We start from the raw sequence: 14457 nt of genomic DNA, 5'->3' as shown, positions 1-14457 counted from the left end.
ATATCTACCACCCTATGAAACTTCCTGCGGCTTGATTGTCTAGATATTGTTCTTCTTTTCATACTTAATGCTGCATCAGTTGAGTTTGATCTATTAAGTCGTGCTTAGAATATCAATCTCTAGCCTGCCTTCTGATTGTCAATTAGGGTAGCATCGGAGTTTCAGCCGATCTTATCTGATTTAACTATATTTGCTCTATATGCTTTGTTGACACGTTAAATCTGCCCTTTATGTTAAGATATTATTGCATCTAAGTATATTCAACTTCTGTTTGGTGTATTCTGCTTGTTTTAACATCTTAACATAGAGTCGTATCGGAGTATTAGCCGATACATACTAGATTTATCTGATCGGCTATGCTATGAACATATATAGTCATGTTATTAATATATATTTCGATATAAGTGATTTATACTGTCTCGGCATGGCGACCGATCTATCCCAATCACTTGATTCAAGTATATATCGATATAAGAATTATATATTGTTAATATCTACAGCCGTTCGAGTAGATTTATTATCTATTTATGATTACCGATCGATTTACATATGACATCGGCTCAAAGATAAATGATATGTCATCGGCTATCGTTTATAGGTTTAACCGCGGTTCCTTTGTCTTTATTTCTTGCACGTTTATATGTCATCAACTGGCACGCTAGCATACCCGAAGGCAAGTTTTGGACCTGCACTGGAGTTAAGCAGATCTCCCAGGCCTCGTGTTTTACGTCAACAGAATGATAAACTAAAGGCCTCTAAATGGCTGAAGGTTGAAGAAACTGCGTAATTGAGCCCCCCTCCCCCAATTTTTTGTTCCTGGATCCGCCCCTGCCGCTAGTCTCCATCTCTTTGAGTAGGTGTTAAGGATGCATTCACAACCGGTATGTGTGTGTGACGTCTTCGTCTCTTTTGCATGTGGTGTTAACTTGGGGGGGGGGGGCTTCTAATGGGCGATCGATCGCCCTGGCAATGGGGGTAGCGATCATATTCTCCCCCCTCCCCCACCTGGTTTCCTTTTTTGGCACCGCATTACTTTCCTATTTTAGTAAATTAATGCACCTAAAGTTTATATAACTCAAGTTTACACATTTAAAATTTAGAGACCAAAAGTTTATAAGTCAAAAGTTTATATATCCGATTTAAATTTGAATTTGATATTTTTTATATATGGTATTTCTATACATCTAAAGTTTATACACCTAAAGTTTATAAGTCGAAAGTTTATATACCCGTTTCAAATTTGAATTTGAATTCAAATATTTTCTATATATAGTATTTCTATACATCTAAAGTTTATACACCTAAAGTTTATAATTCAAAAATTTACATACCCGATTTAAATTTTAATTTGAATTTAAATTTTTTATATAGTATTCCTATACATAAATTTTTCTAACTTTTATTTTTTTTAGAAAAATTATGGTGTATTGTAGTAGAAAGAGAAGAATGGGAGGAGGAAGGGGAAGAAGAGGGAGGAGTATAGGGGGCTGATCGCGCGGGATTATGGGAAACGGAAATCGGATGCGGTTGCAAAAAAAACAGAAACTTCGATCTGATCGCGGTCCGATCCCGCAGGCGATCGATCGCTAAATATCCTTTCCGGTTAACGGGTGTCGTGGCTGGTGTGTTCGCGTGGGACGTGTATGACTGACAATTAGCATCCGATCGGGACCGTCCATCGCGTGAACGGGCGGCTCTCGGCCCGTAACCGATGCAACGCCCGATCCGACGAGCAGTGGATAACGCTTCCGGCACTCCGTCGTCTTCCTCCCACCCCGAAAAACCCACACAGAGATCTGGCCACGCGCCACCGCGATGCTCGCCACCACGCGCCTCCCTCCTCCGCCCGCCGCCGCCGCCACCACCCCAACCCCTCCCGCGCGCGGCGGCGGAGGCGGAGGCGTGGAGTTCCGCCGCAAGCTCCACTTCCTCTCTTCGGAGCTCCACCTCGACCCGTTCCCTCTCCTCGCCCTCCACCCGCCGCTCCGCGCCGCGCCGCTGCCGCAGCTCCGCGCCTCCCTCGCCCTCCTCCTCTCGCACGGCCTCTCCGCGGGCGACGCCGCCCGCGTCTTCTCGGCGTTCCCGTCGCTGCTTACCTCCCCTCCCGGCGAGCACCTCCGGTTCCTCTCCGCCGACGCGCCGCTGCCGCCCCCGCTCCTCCGCGCCGCGGTCGTCCGGTCCCCGCGCCTCCTCGCCGCGTCCGTCCCGGGGACGCTCCGCCCGGCGCTCCGCTTCCTCCGCCGCCGCGTGGCGCTCCGCAGGAGGCCCCTCCCGCTCGCCGCCGCGCTGCTCCTCGCCTTCTCCGTCGACCGAACCCTCCTCCCAAAGCTCCTCTTCCTCCGCGACGCCACGGGGATGCCCGACCCTGCCGTCTGCGCCATCCTCAGGCGCGCCCCGGCCATCCTCTCCTACGGGATCCAGACCAACCTCACGCCCAAGCTCCGGTTCCTCGCCGACCGCATGGGGAGGGACCCCGCCGTCGAGCTCGCCGAGTTCCCGCACTACTTCGCCTTCAGCTTGGAGGGGAGGATCAGGCCCAGGCACGAGGCGTTGAAGGAGAGGAGCGTTCAGATGTCGCTCAAGGACATGTTGACAATTAGCGATGATGAGTTCAGGGAGCGGCTGGTCGACGCGGCTCTCTCCACTCCTAGGTAGAGGATTTGCAGTTGGAAGCATGATATGCATGGACAGAGAGGGCTGGGTACAGGAATAGCAGTGCTGGAGTTTGTGTTTGATGAAGAAGATTACTTTCCGGTGGGAATGGGATGAATGGCGTCACCAACAATTCGAAGAATAAAATTGAGCATAAGGCCTAAATTCAAGGAAGAGGATGTGCGCTAAGTTGGAAGCATGATATGCATGGACAGAAAGGTAGCTGCACTAGTATGGATACATGAATGGCAGTGCTTATGTTCGTGCTTGATGAAGCTTATTTTTCCGGTGTTATGAATGGCATCAGCTACAATGCGAAGAATAAAATGGCTTTCTGTTGTTACTTTGGGTTCAGCATAAGGCCTTGCATTAGGCAGAGATATATGAATTTCACAAGGAGAGGGGCATTGAGATTAGTAAACAACCTCAATGAATGTTCATTGGGTATTGCATAAGCATCATTCCAGGAAGCAAAAAAATGAGTGATAAGAAAAAGGATCCTGCTGCTAAGCTCATGATTGGTTTACAGGTCATCTCATAGCCTTTGTAAAAAAAATCGCTGGGGCATGAGCTGTTTGAGGAGAGGCAATTTTGGGATTGATTGATGGTGAAGCTGCGGGTCTCCGTAAGGTTAGCTGCATGGTAACTGGCCACAATAGTTATATTGACAGCACGTTGGATTGCTTTTTTAGATGCAGATGCTTCATGGAGTGCCATGAATTTTATCATTGGCTCAGTGAATGCACTAATTGACTTTGCTACTGTTTTGAGATCATGAAGGATTTTATGCGATCATGTGAAAGACTTGTTTTCTTATTCACCTTTTGGACAGTTGGAAAAATCTGAATGAGGAAGATCTGATTATGTTTGTTAAACAGTCAGCTCTTTTCAGATCAGATTAGCCACCCTTTGCAAGTCAAGAACCAATAATGATACCAATGCTTTGTTCTGGGGTTATGAATTTTTCTTCGTTGGGGGGTAATTTTGTGTGTGTTTAGCTTGTTTATAACTTGTTAAGAGGACTATGATGCTCGAGATAACCAGTTCCGTGGGGACATTTGCCCTTGGGACTGTTTATGAGGTTTGTATTCAGCCTCTTCTCTTCCGGATCAAGCCACGTAAGTGTGCTACTAGCAGTTGATACACCTGACTGGATCCCAGAATTTTTCCAGCTAGCACAAAAGAGTTTGATCTAGCATTTAGAACAAGCTATGATGAAGATTATGATTTGTACCTGTATATATTCATCCATATTTACAACAGTATGGGACAGTGCCTACTCTTATATGTTACATGTTAAAGCCTCCTAGAAAAGAAGTTTAAGAATCCATCATCAATGGTGGCAGTCAGCAGCATCATAAAGTTCTGGCTAGCAAGATTCCACTCCTTTTATGCCCCTTGTGACATCAGTGAGTGTCCTGGTAGCCAAAAGATAAACAAGATGCTCAAGGCATGGGGATTCTTTTCACATCAGTTAGTTGCAGCACGTTGCTTGATTTGTCCTTAGGAGTTTCTCCCACATGCATAGCATGTGCCTTGGTTCTTGGTAGTGAGCAACGATGCACCCATCATTGCAGCCATCACTGTTAATTCTTTCATCTGTTTTGTATTGGACAGGTAACCCACCCTTCTTCATTTCATCAATCCATATACCCATTGCTACATCTTCTAGTTTGAACATCTGCATAAACCAGGGGTTGCAAACATGGTTAGTTTTCCTAATCTTGCAGCTGGTAGGAGAGAAAATCAGGAAATGAAAAGCTAGGGTTTTAGGCATTGTAATAATTTTCTATGAGCTTGCAGTTGCAGTGCTGTATGCTGGACTAGATAAGAATTTGCTGCATTTTCTGTAGCAAATTTTCAAGTTAAATTTAGCATGTAAGTGCAGAGCCACTGTTTGTGTCTACATCTAAATACAAATACCTTCAAATGATTTGTTTCATACCAACTGTTGATTTCCTTTGCAATGTCTTGTGATACCACATATCCTGGTCCGTGTGCCCATGGTGGGTATTTCTCTTCAGGCCATTCCTGCAGAGCAAATCACAATTCATAGTTAGCACTTGTGTTTCTTGACCATCCAAAAATATCATCTATGATCCCCTTTGTCTTAGTATGGTGACTGGTTGCAAATTGATTTGGTTATTTAGTATAAACATCCTCGGACATATTGTAGCTTGTGTATTTGGAATATTGGATTTCAACGATGAGTTCAGATTGAAAATGTTTACAATATTGATGTTTTTCAGGTAGAGATTTGTGAATTTGATTGCACAGAACTGATTGTTGTGCAGACATTACCTCTGGGCTTATGTACCATTTGCTCTCAGGATTTCTGTGAGGACCTGAGTCAGAATTGATACGACCATAAAGTAGGCCGTGACTGACATTCAGTTGTTTTACTGAGGAGTGTATCTCGTCCACACGGACAAAAGCATCATCGTCTGTTTTCATCAGATATTTCGCTGATACAGCACCAGTCTGTTCAGGGGAAAACCACTGCTAAGTGCTAAGCAAAGACAAACAAGAAATGGAAGGGAATGAATTAGAGGTAGAACATGAAACTTTACCCCGTAGATGCATATTGCCAGTGTCTTCCATGTTATCAGACTGTAGTAATCAACAAAGGGCAGCACTTGAATGTCGCCATATGTGCGTGCTTCATTCCAGAGTTCCTTGTTTACAATGAGGTTTGTATGCTTTTAAAACAAATAAAAAATACATTTACTGTCAGAATATAGTACGGAGCTATTATATCATATTCTTGTTTTGTTTTTATTACCAGGCCAACGAAAAAACGGACCAGTACTGCTCCTTCGCGCACCGCATCATATTGCATCCATGTCCGTCGGATCGCCATCCTTCGTTTGAAGTTGTTTGCTGTTGAAAAGATACCAATCAAAAGGTCCACATCTTTTCCCTCTGGAATAGGTGACGACTTCAACATTGCAAGATCGAAGCTGTTCTCCAGGTCTTCTGATGTGGGCAGGCCACTTGCAATTGCACTTACTAGCTTGAAATCACCAGATACTCCTACTTCAGTAACGAACCATGCTTCCAAGCCCTACAAACAGAAGCATCTATATGGTAAGGAATCAAATAATTGAGTTGAGTAAATGTCGGACTTATCATGGTCCAGATAGAAGGTTACCGCTTTATATGGAAATGAGGTAACATGTTTTCCATCAACTGTCATGTGAATCCCTTCTAGCCCTATCCGAAGAGTTGAGATAGCAAGGTGTCCCTGCTTAAATGGAAAATATGTGCTTGGGTGTTCATCTTTCTTGGCATTCAGGTGCTGTTTTGAGTTTATAGCTCTCTTCTCTTCTCTACCCACCATGGAATTACATCGCTCCAAATCATCCACTGTGATATATGTTAGATGACTAGTGTAACGGGGCAAAGAAGAAACAATAAAGACGCAATTTGGAAGTACCTTGAGTTGCATTATTACAGTTACTGCAGGGACATCTATCCTCATAACCCCAGCCATTACTTGCAGTGAAGGCATTCTGCACTATGACTGGACCTCCAGTAAGTTCATCACTTGTTAGACGAACACCATAGTGCAGTACGATGGGTTTCCCAGATCCCCCTGGCAATTCTGTCCCAACAAGATCAATCCTGAAGTTACCGGAGAGGCTACCTGGAGTGCCTATAATAGTTACTGAAGAACCTACAATCAGCCCACAAGGTATATCGATGGTAAAATCTCCAGTGTCTGGCTTGGAGGCATTCATTCTGTGGATAGAATATGGACACTGCCTCTCTTTCTCAGTCTGTTTAGAGGTTGAATTGTGAACTGATATCGTCAGGTTTTCCCATGCAGTTCTTGCATTGTCTATAGCCTCATTTGCGTGAGGAAGGCCATCGGAGATGTTGGTCAACTGCTTCATGTGATTCCATGTATTTAACCACTGAAATCCTTCAAGAGAGGAATTTCCGGAATTCGAGCTGTTTGAAGCTGAAGCATCTGCTGGTATCACTTCTACTGGTGTATTATCTGGATTTTGAGCCACTGAATTTCCCAATGAGTCGCTCAACCAACCAAGGAGATTAGAATGTATGACTTGGTATCGAGATGGCCCTGACACTGGGCTATTCACTATCAGATGATGCACAATCAGCAGAGGGAAGAGGACGATTAGAACCGTAATTCCGAGTCGCTTTGTCACCCACATCTGCAGTGCCGTTTCCATTAGTTATCGTGGCAATCACCTGAGTTCAATGAAAATGCAGCCCCTGAGTCTTCAATCCAAGCTTCTGGTCAAGGTCCAGCATTTCACCTGCAATGCAATTGATGTTACTGCTTCTTAGGAGTACTACAATTTGTGCATTTCCAATCAGACATATTTTGACGGACTTTCAGTCAAAGTTCAGGGAGGTATGTGGACTTTTTTCCTTTTGATAAATATGCTAAAGTTGATGACATGTCATCACATGTTAAGACCAGCAGCTACAAAGGAAATGATCATTCAAGAAACTGAGATCTCACAAGAAGAGCACATAGACTAGGAGCAGTTTTGGTTGACTGGAAAAGGTAGCTGCTACCGCTCTTTCTGTGCACGAAAATGACTGTCAAATCCGACGGCCTTGTGCCCAATTTTCGTATCTGTACTACAACCACTACCTGGAGTACAACCAGGTGATACGAAAATGCAGCCGGAATTGGCAAGCATACCATGCACCGTAGCGGACCAGGCACCCTCAGCCGAAGTCAAGTCCTGCACATGCCTCACGCAGTCTTTGAACGTTGTGGCATTCTGGCTTGCTTAGCAAATTTTCAACCAAGAAATGGATACTCGTAACAAAATTGGAAGAGAAAACCATGAATGTTCGCTTATATTCTATTGAATTTCTGGAAGTAGAGAAATCGAAGAATTTTCTAACATATCACCACAATGGTGTCGGAACTCAGAAATGGCCTGTAAAGCCAAAGAGAACATTGGGCTTTGAGCAGAGGAGTGTGCATCCATAGCCCTCTAGCGGCATGCATGTTTCCTTCTCTTCTCTTCCCTTGAGTTTTATGAGTTTATCTGACTAAACACCTTAGTTGCAACATGCAAAACCCCATGCTTTCTCCTTAATTGATCGGTAGAGTTACTACCCAATTTTCTTCAAAAAAAAAAAACAAAGAAATGGAAGGGTCCTAAGATTTATCGCCAGAACTATACCACTCTTACCAACGGCGATAACAAGATGGTGAGAGTAAAAGCTAATAAACGGAACACAAACACTAGCATGATTGCTGTATCGGCTATATATATATGGATTAAAGCTATCTGAAATCAACAACAAACCACGAAGAGATGCTTGAATCAAGTTCATGGAGATGGAAATTAACAAAGTAGTCCAAAAAAAGAAGAGAGGAAAAAACGGATATCAATCAAATCGCCTCACGAACAGACACAGAGATGCATATATGCTTAATTACCTAGGGAGATACGGCGATCATCCAGGAGAAGGGAGGAGAGAGAATACGACGAGTTCAGGTTCAGCGTATGCCTTGCCTCCGGGCTCCGGGCGTGGAGTAGTGCCGTTACCGCGGGCGAGAAAAAACGAGAGGGCAAAAGTATATAGAAGACGATTGCAAGGGCGGCAACCGGCGCACGTTGTTGGCCTGGTCCTCGATCGTTTCTCAATTCGTTTTTTTTTTTAAAGAGAGGGACACAGACACATTGTACACACTCCATCCAAAATGATATCTTCTCCCCGTTGATCGAATCGAACCGAATCAGGGAGGGAGCCAGCCGGCCTTGGAACCTGCCTCTCCCCTGCGGCTGCGAGCACACGACTAATAAGCTAGTGGAAGTAGAACTAACAAGCTTTGGTTTAATTGACGCGCGCACGTACCGGCGTGCGCCATCATCAGCTAATCGCATCGCGCCGCCGTTTGGGATGTGGGCAATGGCGAACCCAGAAGAAAAATCAGCGGGAGTCAATACGTGCTAACTAGTACCTAGTTATTGGTTGCTAGTATTGCTACTAACTAACGGGAGTGGATTCTAATCCCTTGAGAGGAATATCCCCTCGTATACCTTTTTCTTCTAAATTCGATGTAAATAGTTGTGAAAAATTCTGAAAAAATTAACAATGTAGAGTATAATGATACCCACTAGTCCACCAAAATTCATGTTCAAATTCGATCTACACATCGAGAAACAAAAAAGACAAATTTAGATATAAACAGTACACTACTATTCATACGCTGAATTTGTCTTTTTTATATCTCGACATATGAGTTGAGTTTGGACTTAAGATTTTGTGGAGTTGTATGAATGTTGCCAAATTTTTCTAAAATTTTTTATAACCGTTTAGATAGTTTTTGAATAAACGAGAGAACATCCCCTCGAGGGATTATAATAGTTTCCCCTAACTAATATAGTATAAGTTAAACTAGGATTGAATAATTTACCCTGAGTCACAGGCCCCGGGTAGTACTACATATGAATGCCCCTGGATGTGGGGCCAGTAGGTGCTGGCATCGATCGTGGCTTGAAGCTCGTGGCTTGAAGCCGGCCCGTTCTTTTCTCTGATAAAAGTTGGATAAAATTTTGGATACTCGTGACACGTTTTTTAAACTGCTAAACGGTACGTTTCGTGCGAAAACTTTCTATATGAAAGTTATTCTAAAATATCATATTAATCTATTTTTTAAGTTTGAAATAATTAAAACTCAATTAATTACACGTTATTACAACCCCGTTTTACGTGAAACACTTAATCTTCATCTTCAGGACATTCAAACACCACCTATAGTGAGCTTAATTTGAATCTGCTCAAATTTGTAGTCTTAATTGGTTGGGTTTTAGCTTGTGAGTTTAACGAGCTAGCTCACAAGCTATTCGTTTAGTAAGCGATCACCATTTTTTTTATTTATTTAGTGTTTTTTCTATAGTTACATAAAAACTATTTGTATTTAGTGAGTTTTTATTAGTTAGTTGTATTTATATATATATGATAAAATGATAAATTTAAAATATAAAATTGTATAAATACATTATTGAGCCTAATGAGCTTAATGAGTTAGCTTGTGAGTCGAGCCGAGTTGGCTTGTTAAGATAACAAGACTTAGCGAGCCGAGCTGGCTTGTTACGAGAACGCTCTCGCTTGTGTGCCCGGTGGATAGGAAAAAGAAAAAATATCGGGCATTCTCCCAATCACCTATTTCCACTCTCATGACTATCTCTTCCCCCTCCCCTTTCTCCCTCCTCTGTCTCTTTCCTGCGCAGGCACTTGCATCAGCCAGCGAACAAAGAGGAGTTGACACGATGGCTGACAGGAGCAGCGGGGGCATCCTCCCGTGCCGCTCTTCGGCAAGGTCTCATGGCACAACTCGACGTCAAGGAGTTGGAGGAAGACGATGGGTCCCATGTAGATCTGGAGGTGACGCGGCTTCCATTCGCCCGAGCAGTGACAACAACGTAGCTGAGGGCGTACAAGCGGTTGCATGTCTGGTTCGTGCCATTGTACAGCATCATGGGCCAGAATATGCACCTGACGCTCCAATGGGCTTGCATGGGCAGCATGGCCCATCTAGGATGAATAGATATGGTAAAAAATAATTATATCCTTTTAATGATACACATTGATTATTCAATTTAGACACTTTTAAAAATGCAATCCTAAAATGAATTCAAATTGGAATACGCATTACATCCTAAAAAATTGAGAATATACATTTTTATTAAAAAAAACAAAGGTTCTAAGTGCTCAAATAGAAAACGTGAAATTTCATTTAAAAACACCATTTTGCTTATTAACCGGGTAAACCTTAGTTAGCATTTGTTACTATTCTTTCTGCAACATTTTTACAAACACAAAAGTAAAACCCCATTAAAGAGTTGTATGGAATATTCCACGGGAATTGATGTACGACTTCCATAATAATTTCACAGGAATTGATGTAAAAGTAGTATTCTTATTTTACAAGGGACTATAAATAAAAATAGTATGTTTATTTATGTCAGAAACCAATAGATGTACCAGCACTATTATTATTGTTTTGTTCATCACTATTTTAAACTCAAATTTTAAAGGACATTAAAAAAATTACGGGCTATAAAGATTGGGCGTGCCAACCGGCACGCCAATTTTCTAGTAAGGGTTGGTTTGGTTTGAGGTCTATAGTGGCCTTACCAATATTTGGCAATTTGGTTTAGAGCCAAATTTTGACATGCCTAAGAAAATAGGCCATTTCAACAGTTAATTTAGGCTATTTTGGCTTCAATCCAAACACAGTTTTACCTTTACCAAAATTAGCCATGCCAAAAGTTGACAAAATTTGACATTGACAAAAATTGGTAAAGCCAATTTAGGCCACCAACCAAACCAGCCCTAGATGACCATATCTCATCCGAACACACGGCCCACCGGCGAAGAAAAAAAAAACAGCAGGCATCATGCTCGCTGGGCTGTGTAGGCTGTAGACCGCTCGCTTTCGTTTGTGAGGTGGGCTCGGAACGGGAGGCCTCTCCTCCCACGTAGGTGGCGAAACGGACCGGACCGCGGCGGCCGCCATCTCGCTTGTTTTAACAGCTCGCGAAGAGGAGAAGGAAAAAGTATACTTTGACTCCCTCAAGTATCATCCGAGTATGATTCATAACCTCCAACCACAAAACCGGGTATATCGACTCCTCCAACTATTAAAACCGGTGCAAACAATGTCCTTCACTGGTTTTGGAGGTGGTTTTGACTGACGTGGCGCCCACGTGGCAGTCTTGACCGATTGTTTGTCCTATGTGGCGCTTACGTGGCGTTAGAATAAAAACAAAAATAAAAAAAATGTGGGACCCATATGTCATTCACATAAAAAAAGTGTTGTGGGACCCACATGTCATCCTCCCTCTCTCTCTCCCTCCCTTATCTTTCTCTCACTTCAGGAGCGGCGGCGGTGGTGGTGGCCAATGGGGACGAGGCGGAGGGGAGCGACGGGGCAGTGGCGGCGGTGGTGACGGTGGGGAGTGGTGGCGGCAGTGGCGGTGGGTAACGTGCGGTGGAGAACGCGGCTATAGCCTGCGGCCGTCGGGAGGGAGGGAGGGGTACGAGAGGGGAGCTGCCCCCGTGGGGGGTCGGAGTCGCCAACGGCTGGCTAGCGCGGCGGCGGGGGTGGCACGAAGCGGCGGCGGTCGGGACGAGACGGTGGGGAGCGGCAGTGGCGGTGCTGGTGGTGGTGGCGATGGGGAGCGGTCAGGACGACGGCGGTGGGGAGCGATGGGGCGGTGCTCGGGAGCGACGGCGATTACGGTGGGGACGAGGCTTGCCGCCTCGAGAACTCCATCCGCCTGCTCTCCCCGACGCTCGCCGCGCCGCTCATCCACGGCGTCATCTCTGGGGCTGCCGCCGCCGGCCGCGCCGACCTCGCCCTCCAGTTTTTCCGCTTCGCCTACCGCCGCATCGGCTTCAGCCCCAACCCCGAGCCGTCCACCTTCGCCCTCGCCACGGCAGAAAAATTCTTGGCTAGGCACCGAACAATCCAAGAACGCACACCCCACACATTGTCGATGACATCGATCGCGCAAAAGAAAAAGACAAAGAGCGCTCCGGCGGGGAGAGCTAGCATGGAGGCGGGGAAGAGGAACACGGGGCTGCACTGGACCGCCATGAGGATTTCACGAGACGAGACGAGACGAGAAGGCCCTGAAGATGTTCTCTCCTCCTGCACGAACGAAACGAACTAACCAAAGCTAACACCAGGTTCGAGTTGGTGAGCTAGCTAAGGTCCTTTATATAGCCCAGCGATGCATATGTGTAGTCTACCGTCCTGGGGAACAGGTTCTGGGCGTATTCCGACCGCCGCTCCCGCCGCCGCCGCCACCGCTCCCGACCGCCGCCGCCGCCGCTCCCGACCGCGCCGCCGCTCCCGACCGCCGCCGCCGCCGCTCCCTATCGCCGTCCCCGCCGCCGCTCCGGCCAAGAGAAAGGCCGAGGGGAAAGAGAGAGATAAGGGAGAAAGAGGGGAGGAAGAAGGGAAGGAGATGGAGGATGACATGTGGGTCCCACAACACTTTTTTTTGTGTGTGAATGACATATGGGTTCAACATATTTTTTTTATTTTTGTTTTTATTTTAATGCCACGTAAGCGCCACATAGGACAAAGAATCGGTCAAGACTGCTATGTGGGCGCCACGTCAGCCAAAACCACCTCTAAAACCACCTAGGGACATTGTTTGTACCGGTTTTGATAGTTGGAGGAGTTAATATACCCGGTTTTGTGATTGGAGGTTATGAATCATACTCAGACGGTAGTTGAGGGAGTCAAAGTATACTTTTTCGAAGAGGAGAATGAAAGCTGCATGATCATCGGTCATCGCATCGTGAATTCGTGCCGGCGGCAGAGGGGGGCCACTGCGACCGCCTCACGTCCCGCAATATACTACCTCCAAATGTACGACGCCATTGACTTTTTATCCAACGTTTGACTATTCGTCTTATTCAAAAAATTTATGTAACTATCATTTATTTCATTGTGACTTGATTCGTCATCAAATATTCTTTAAGCTGGGCATAAATATTTTTATATTTACATAAAATTTTTGAATAAAACGAATGGTCAAACGTTGATCGAAAAGTCAACGGCGTCATACATTAAAATAGAGAGGGAGTATCATCATCAAAGCTTAATTGGTCTCTCTCAAAGATTTGGGCTACCACGAGGCAATAACCATTCATCGTTTCTCCTTAATTTAATTTCAACATAGCATGAAACAAACTACTCGGTCTACCTAGTAACGCTGTTATATATTTTTCTACAAGCAAATTGCATGCGAAAACGAAAAGGTCTACGTTTACGTGTAATGGACTAATGGCTAATTATAAGCTGATTAGTCCTGGGGTTGGGCGTACTTTAGACAATCTGATTCCACGCCTTATGTCATTTTTACCATGTCAAAATGCGTGACCTATCAGACACGATATACGTACAGTCGAATCCGGCGCCGTCAGTAAGTCGTCTGTGACAAACATCAACATGCACTCTACTTTATTTGCCAATAGGTGTATTTCACTACATGCACACACACTTTATTTTACTTAGGATATCAAATAAGAAAAAGATTATGAAAAGCAGCAAAAATAAGAACTAAAGTTGTATGCCCAGATTAATTAGAATTTAATGTAGTATGAGATGTGATGCTTTCTAGTAACACGAATCCGGATATAATTTCACATCACATATTACTCCATCCGTCCAAAAATATAAACATTTTTAGATTCGGCACAGTTTCCGAGATGCTATTTTGACCAACAATATTTATAAAAGTAAGATGTTTTAAATGAAAAGAGTTGCATATTATAAAAGTTTGTTTAATGGTAAATCTAGTAACATTAATTTTATATAATTGATCTTTTTTATTTTGTTTGCTATTAACCGTCAAAGTTAAAACCGTTTGACTTGACACTATTATAAAAATACTTATATTTTGGGATGGAGGGAGTAGATTAACTTAGTTTAGAACAGAGACAATAAGAAACAGCCTGAAATGGGAGACAATTATGGTGTACTGCTAGCAAATACGCTCTGGATATATTAATGGATTCTGGATAATGTCCTAGCGGATAAGAACCCGAAATGACCGTTGGATCCTTAAGGCAAAACCGAAATGAACCCCAACTACCTCTAATCCTCACTGATGCGTTGGCCCCACGCGTATGGGGCCCACATGTCAGTTAGAGGAGCGCCGAGGCATGCACCGCCGTCAGAGAAGACGGCGGGGCCGCCGGTGAGCGGACGGCGTCGTGACGGCGAGCCGTCCGTGTCCGTCACACGCCCATCACGCGGCGCGGGATAAAAAGCACCGACGAGTG

At 44.6% G+C, this 14457-nt stretch overlaps 2 protein-coding genes across 3 annotated transcripts; one reads left to right on the top strand and one right to left on the bottom strand.

Annotated features, from left to right (window-relative positions):
• Window positions 1-1783: 1783 nt before the first annotated feature.
• LOC127763001 (transcription termination factor MTEF1, chloroplastic-like) lies at window positions 1784-3898 on the top strand. The gene has a single exon (XM_052287557.1). It carries the CDS (start codon window positions 1816-1818, stop codon window positions 2653-2655), a length of 840 nt encoding a protein of 279 aa, XP_052143517.1. The 5' UTR covers window positions 1784-1815; the 3' UTR covers window positions 2656-3898.
• A 217-nt stretch (window positions 3899-4115) lies between these two features.
• Window positions 4116-6893, bottom strand: LOC127763000 (beta-1,3-galactosyltransferase GALT1-like). 2 transcript variants are annotated; one of them, XM_052287554.1, is made up of 7 exons: window positions 6089-6893; window positions 5804-6018; window positions 5435-5716; window positions 5223-5351; window positions 4954-5133; window positions 4576-4683; window positions 4116-4333 (listed from the first exon to the last, which is right to left on the bottom strand). In XM_052287554.1, the coding sequence occupies exons 1-7, from the start codon at window positions 6849-6851 to the stop codon at window positions 4127-4129; spliced, it is 1884 nt and encodes a 627-aa protein (XP_052143514.1). In that variant the 5' UTR covers window positions 6852-6893; the 3' UTR covers window positions 4116-4126. The 2 variants fall into 2 exon arrangements, with proteins under 2 accessions (XP_052143514.1, XP_052143515.1); XM_052287555.1 differs by having other exon boundaries at window positions 4195-4333; window positions 4598-4683.
• Between the last annotated feature and the right edge of the window lie 7564 nt (window positions 6894-14457).

This window comes from Oryza glaberrima, chromosome 2 (assembly GCF_000147395.1).
Source record: "Oryza glaberrima chromosome 2, OglaRS2, whole genome shotgun sequence".
Lineage (NCBI taxonomy): Eukaryota > Viridiplantae > Streptophyta > Magnoliopsida > Poales > Poaceae > Oryza > Oryza glaberrima.
The sequence above is the reverse complement of the archived record's forward strand: the minus strand, read 5'-3'. Positions and strand labels throughout refer to the sequence as shown.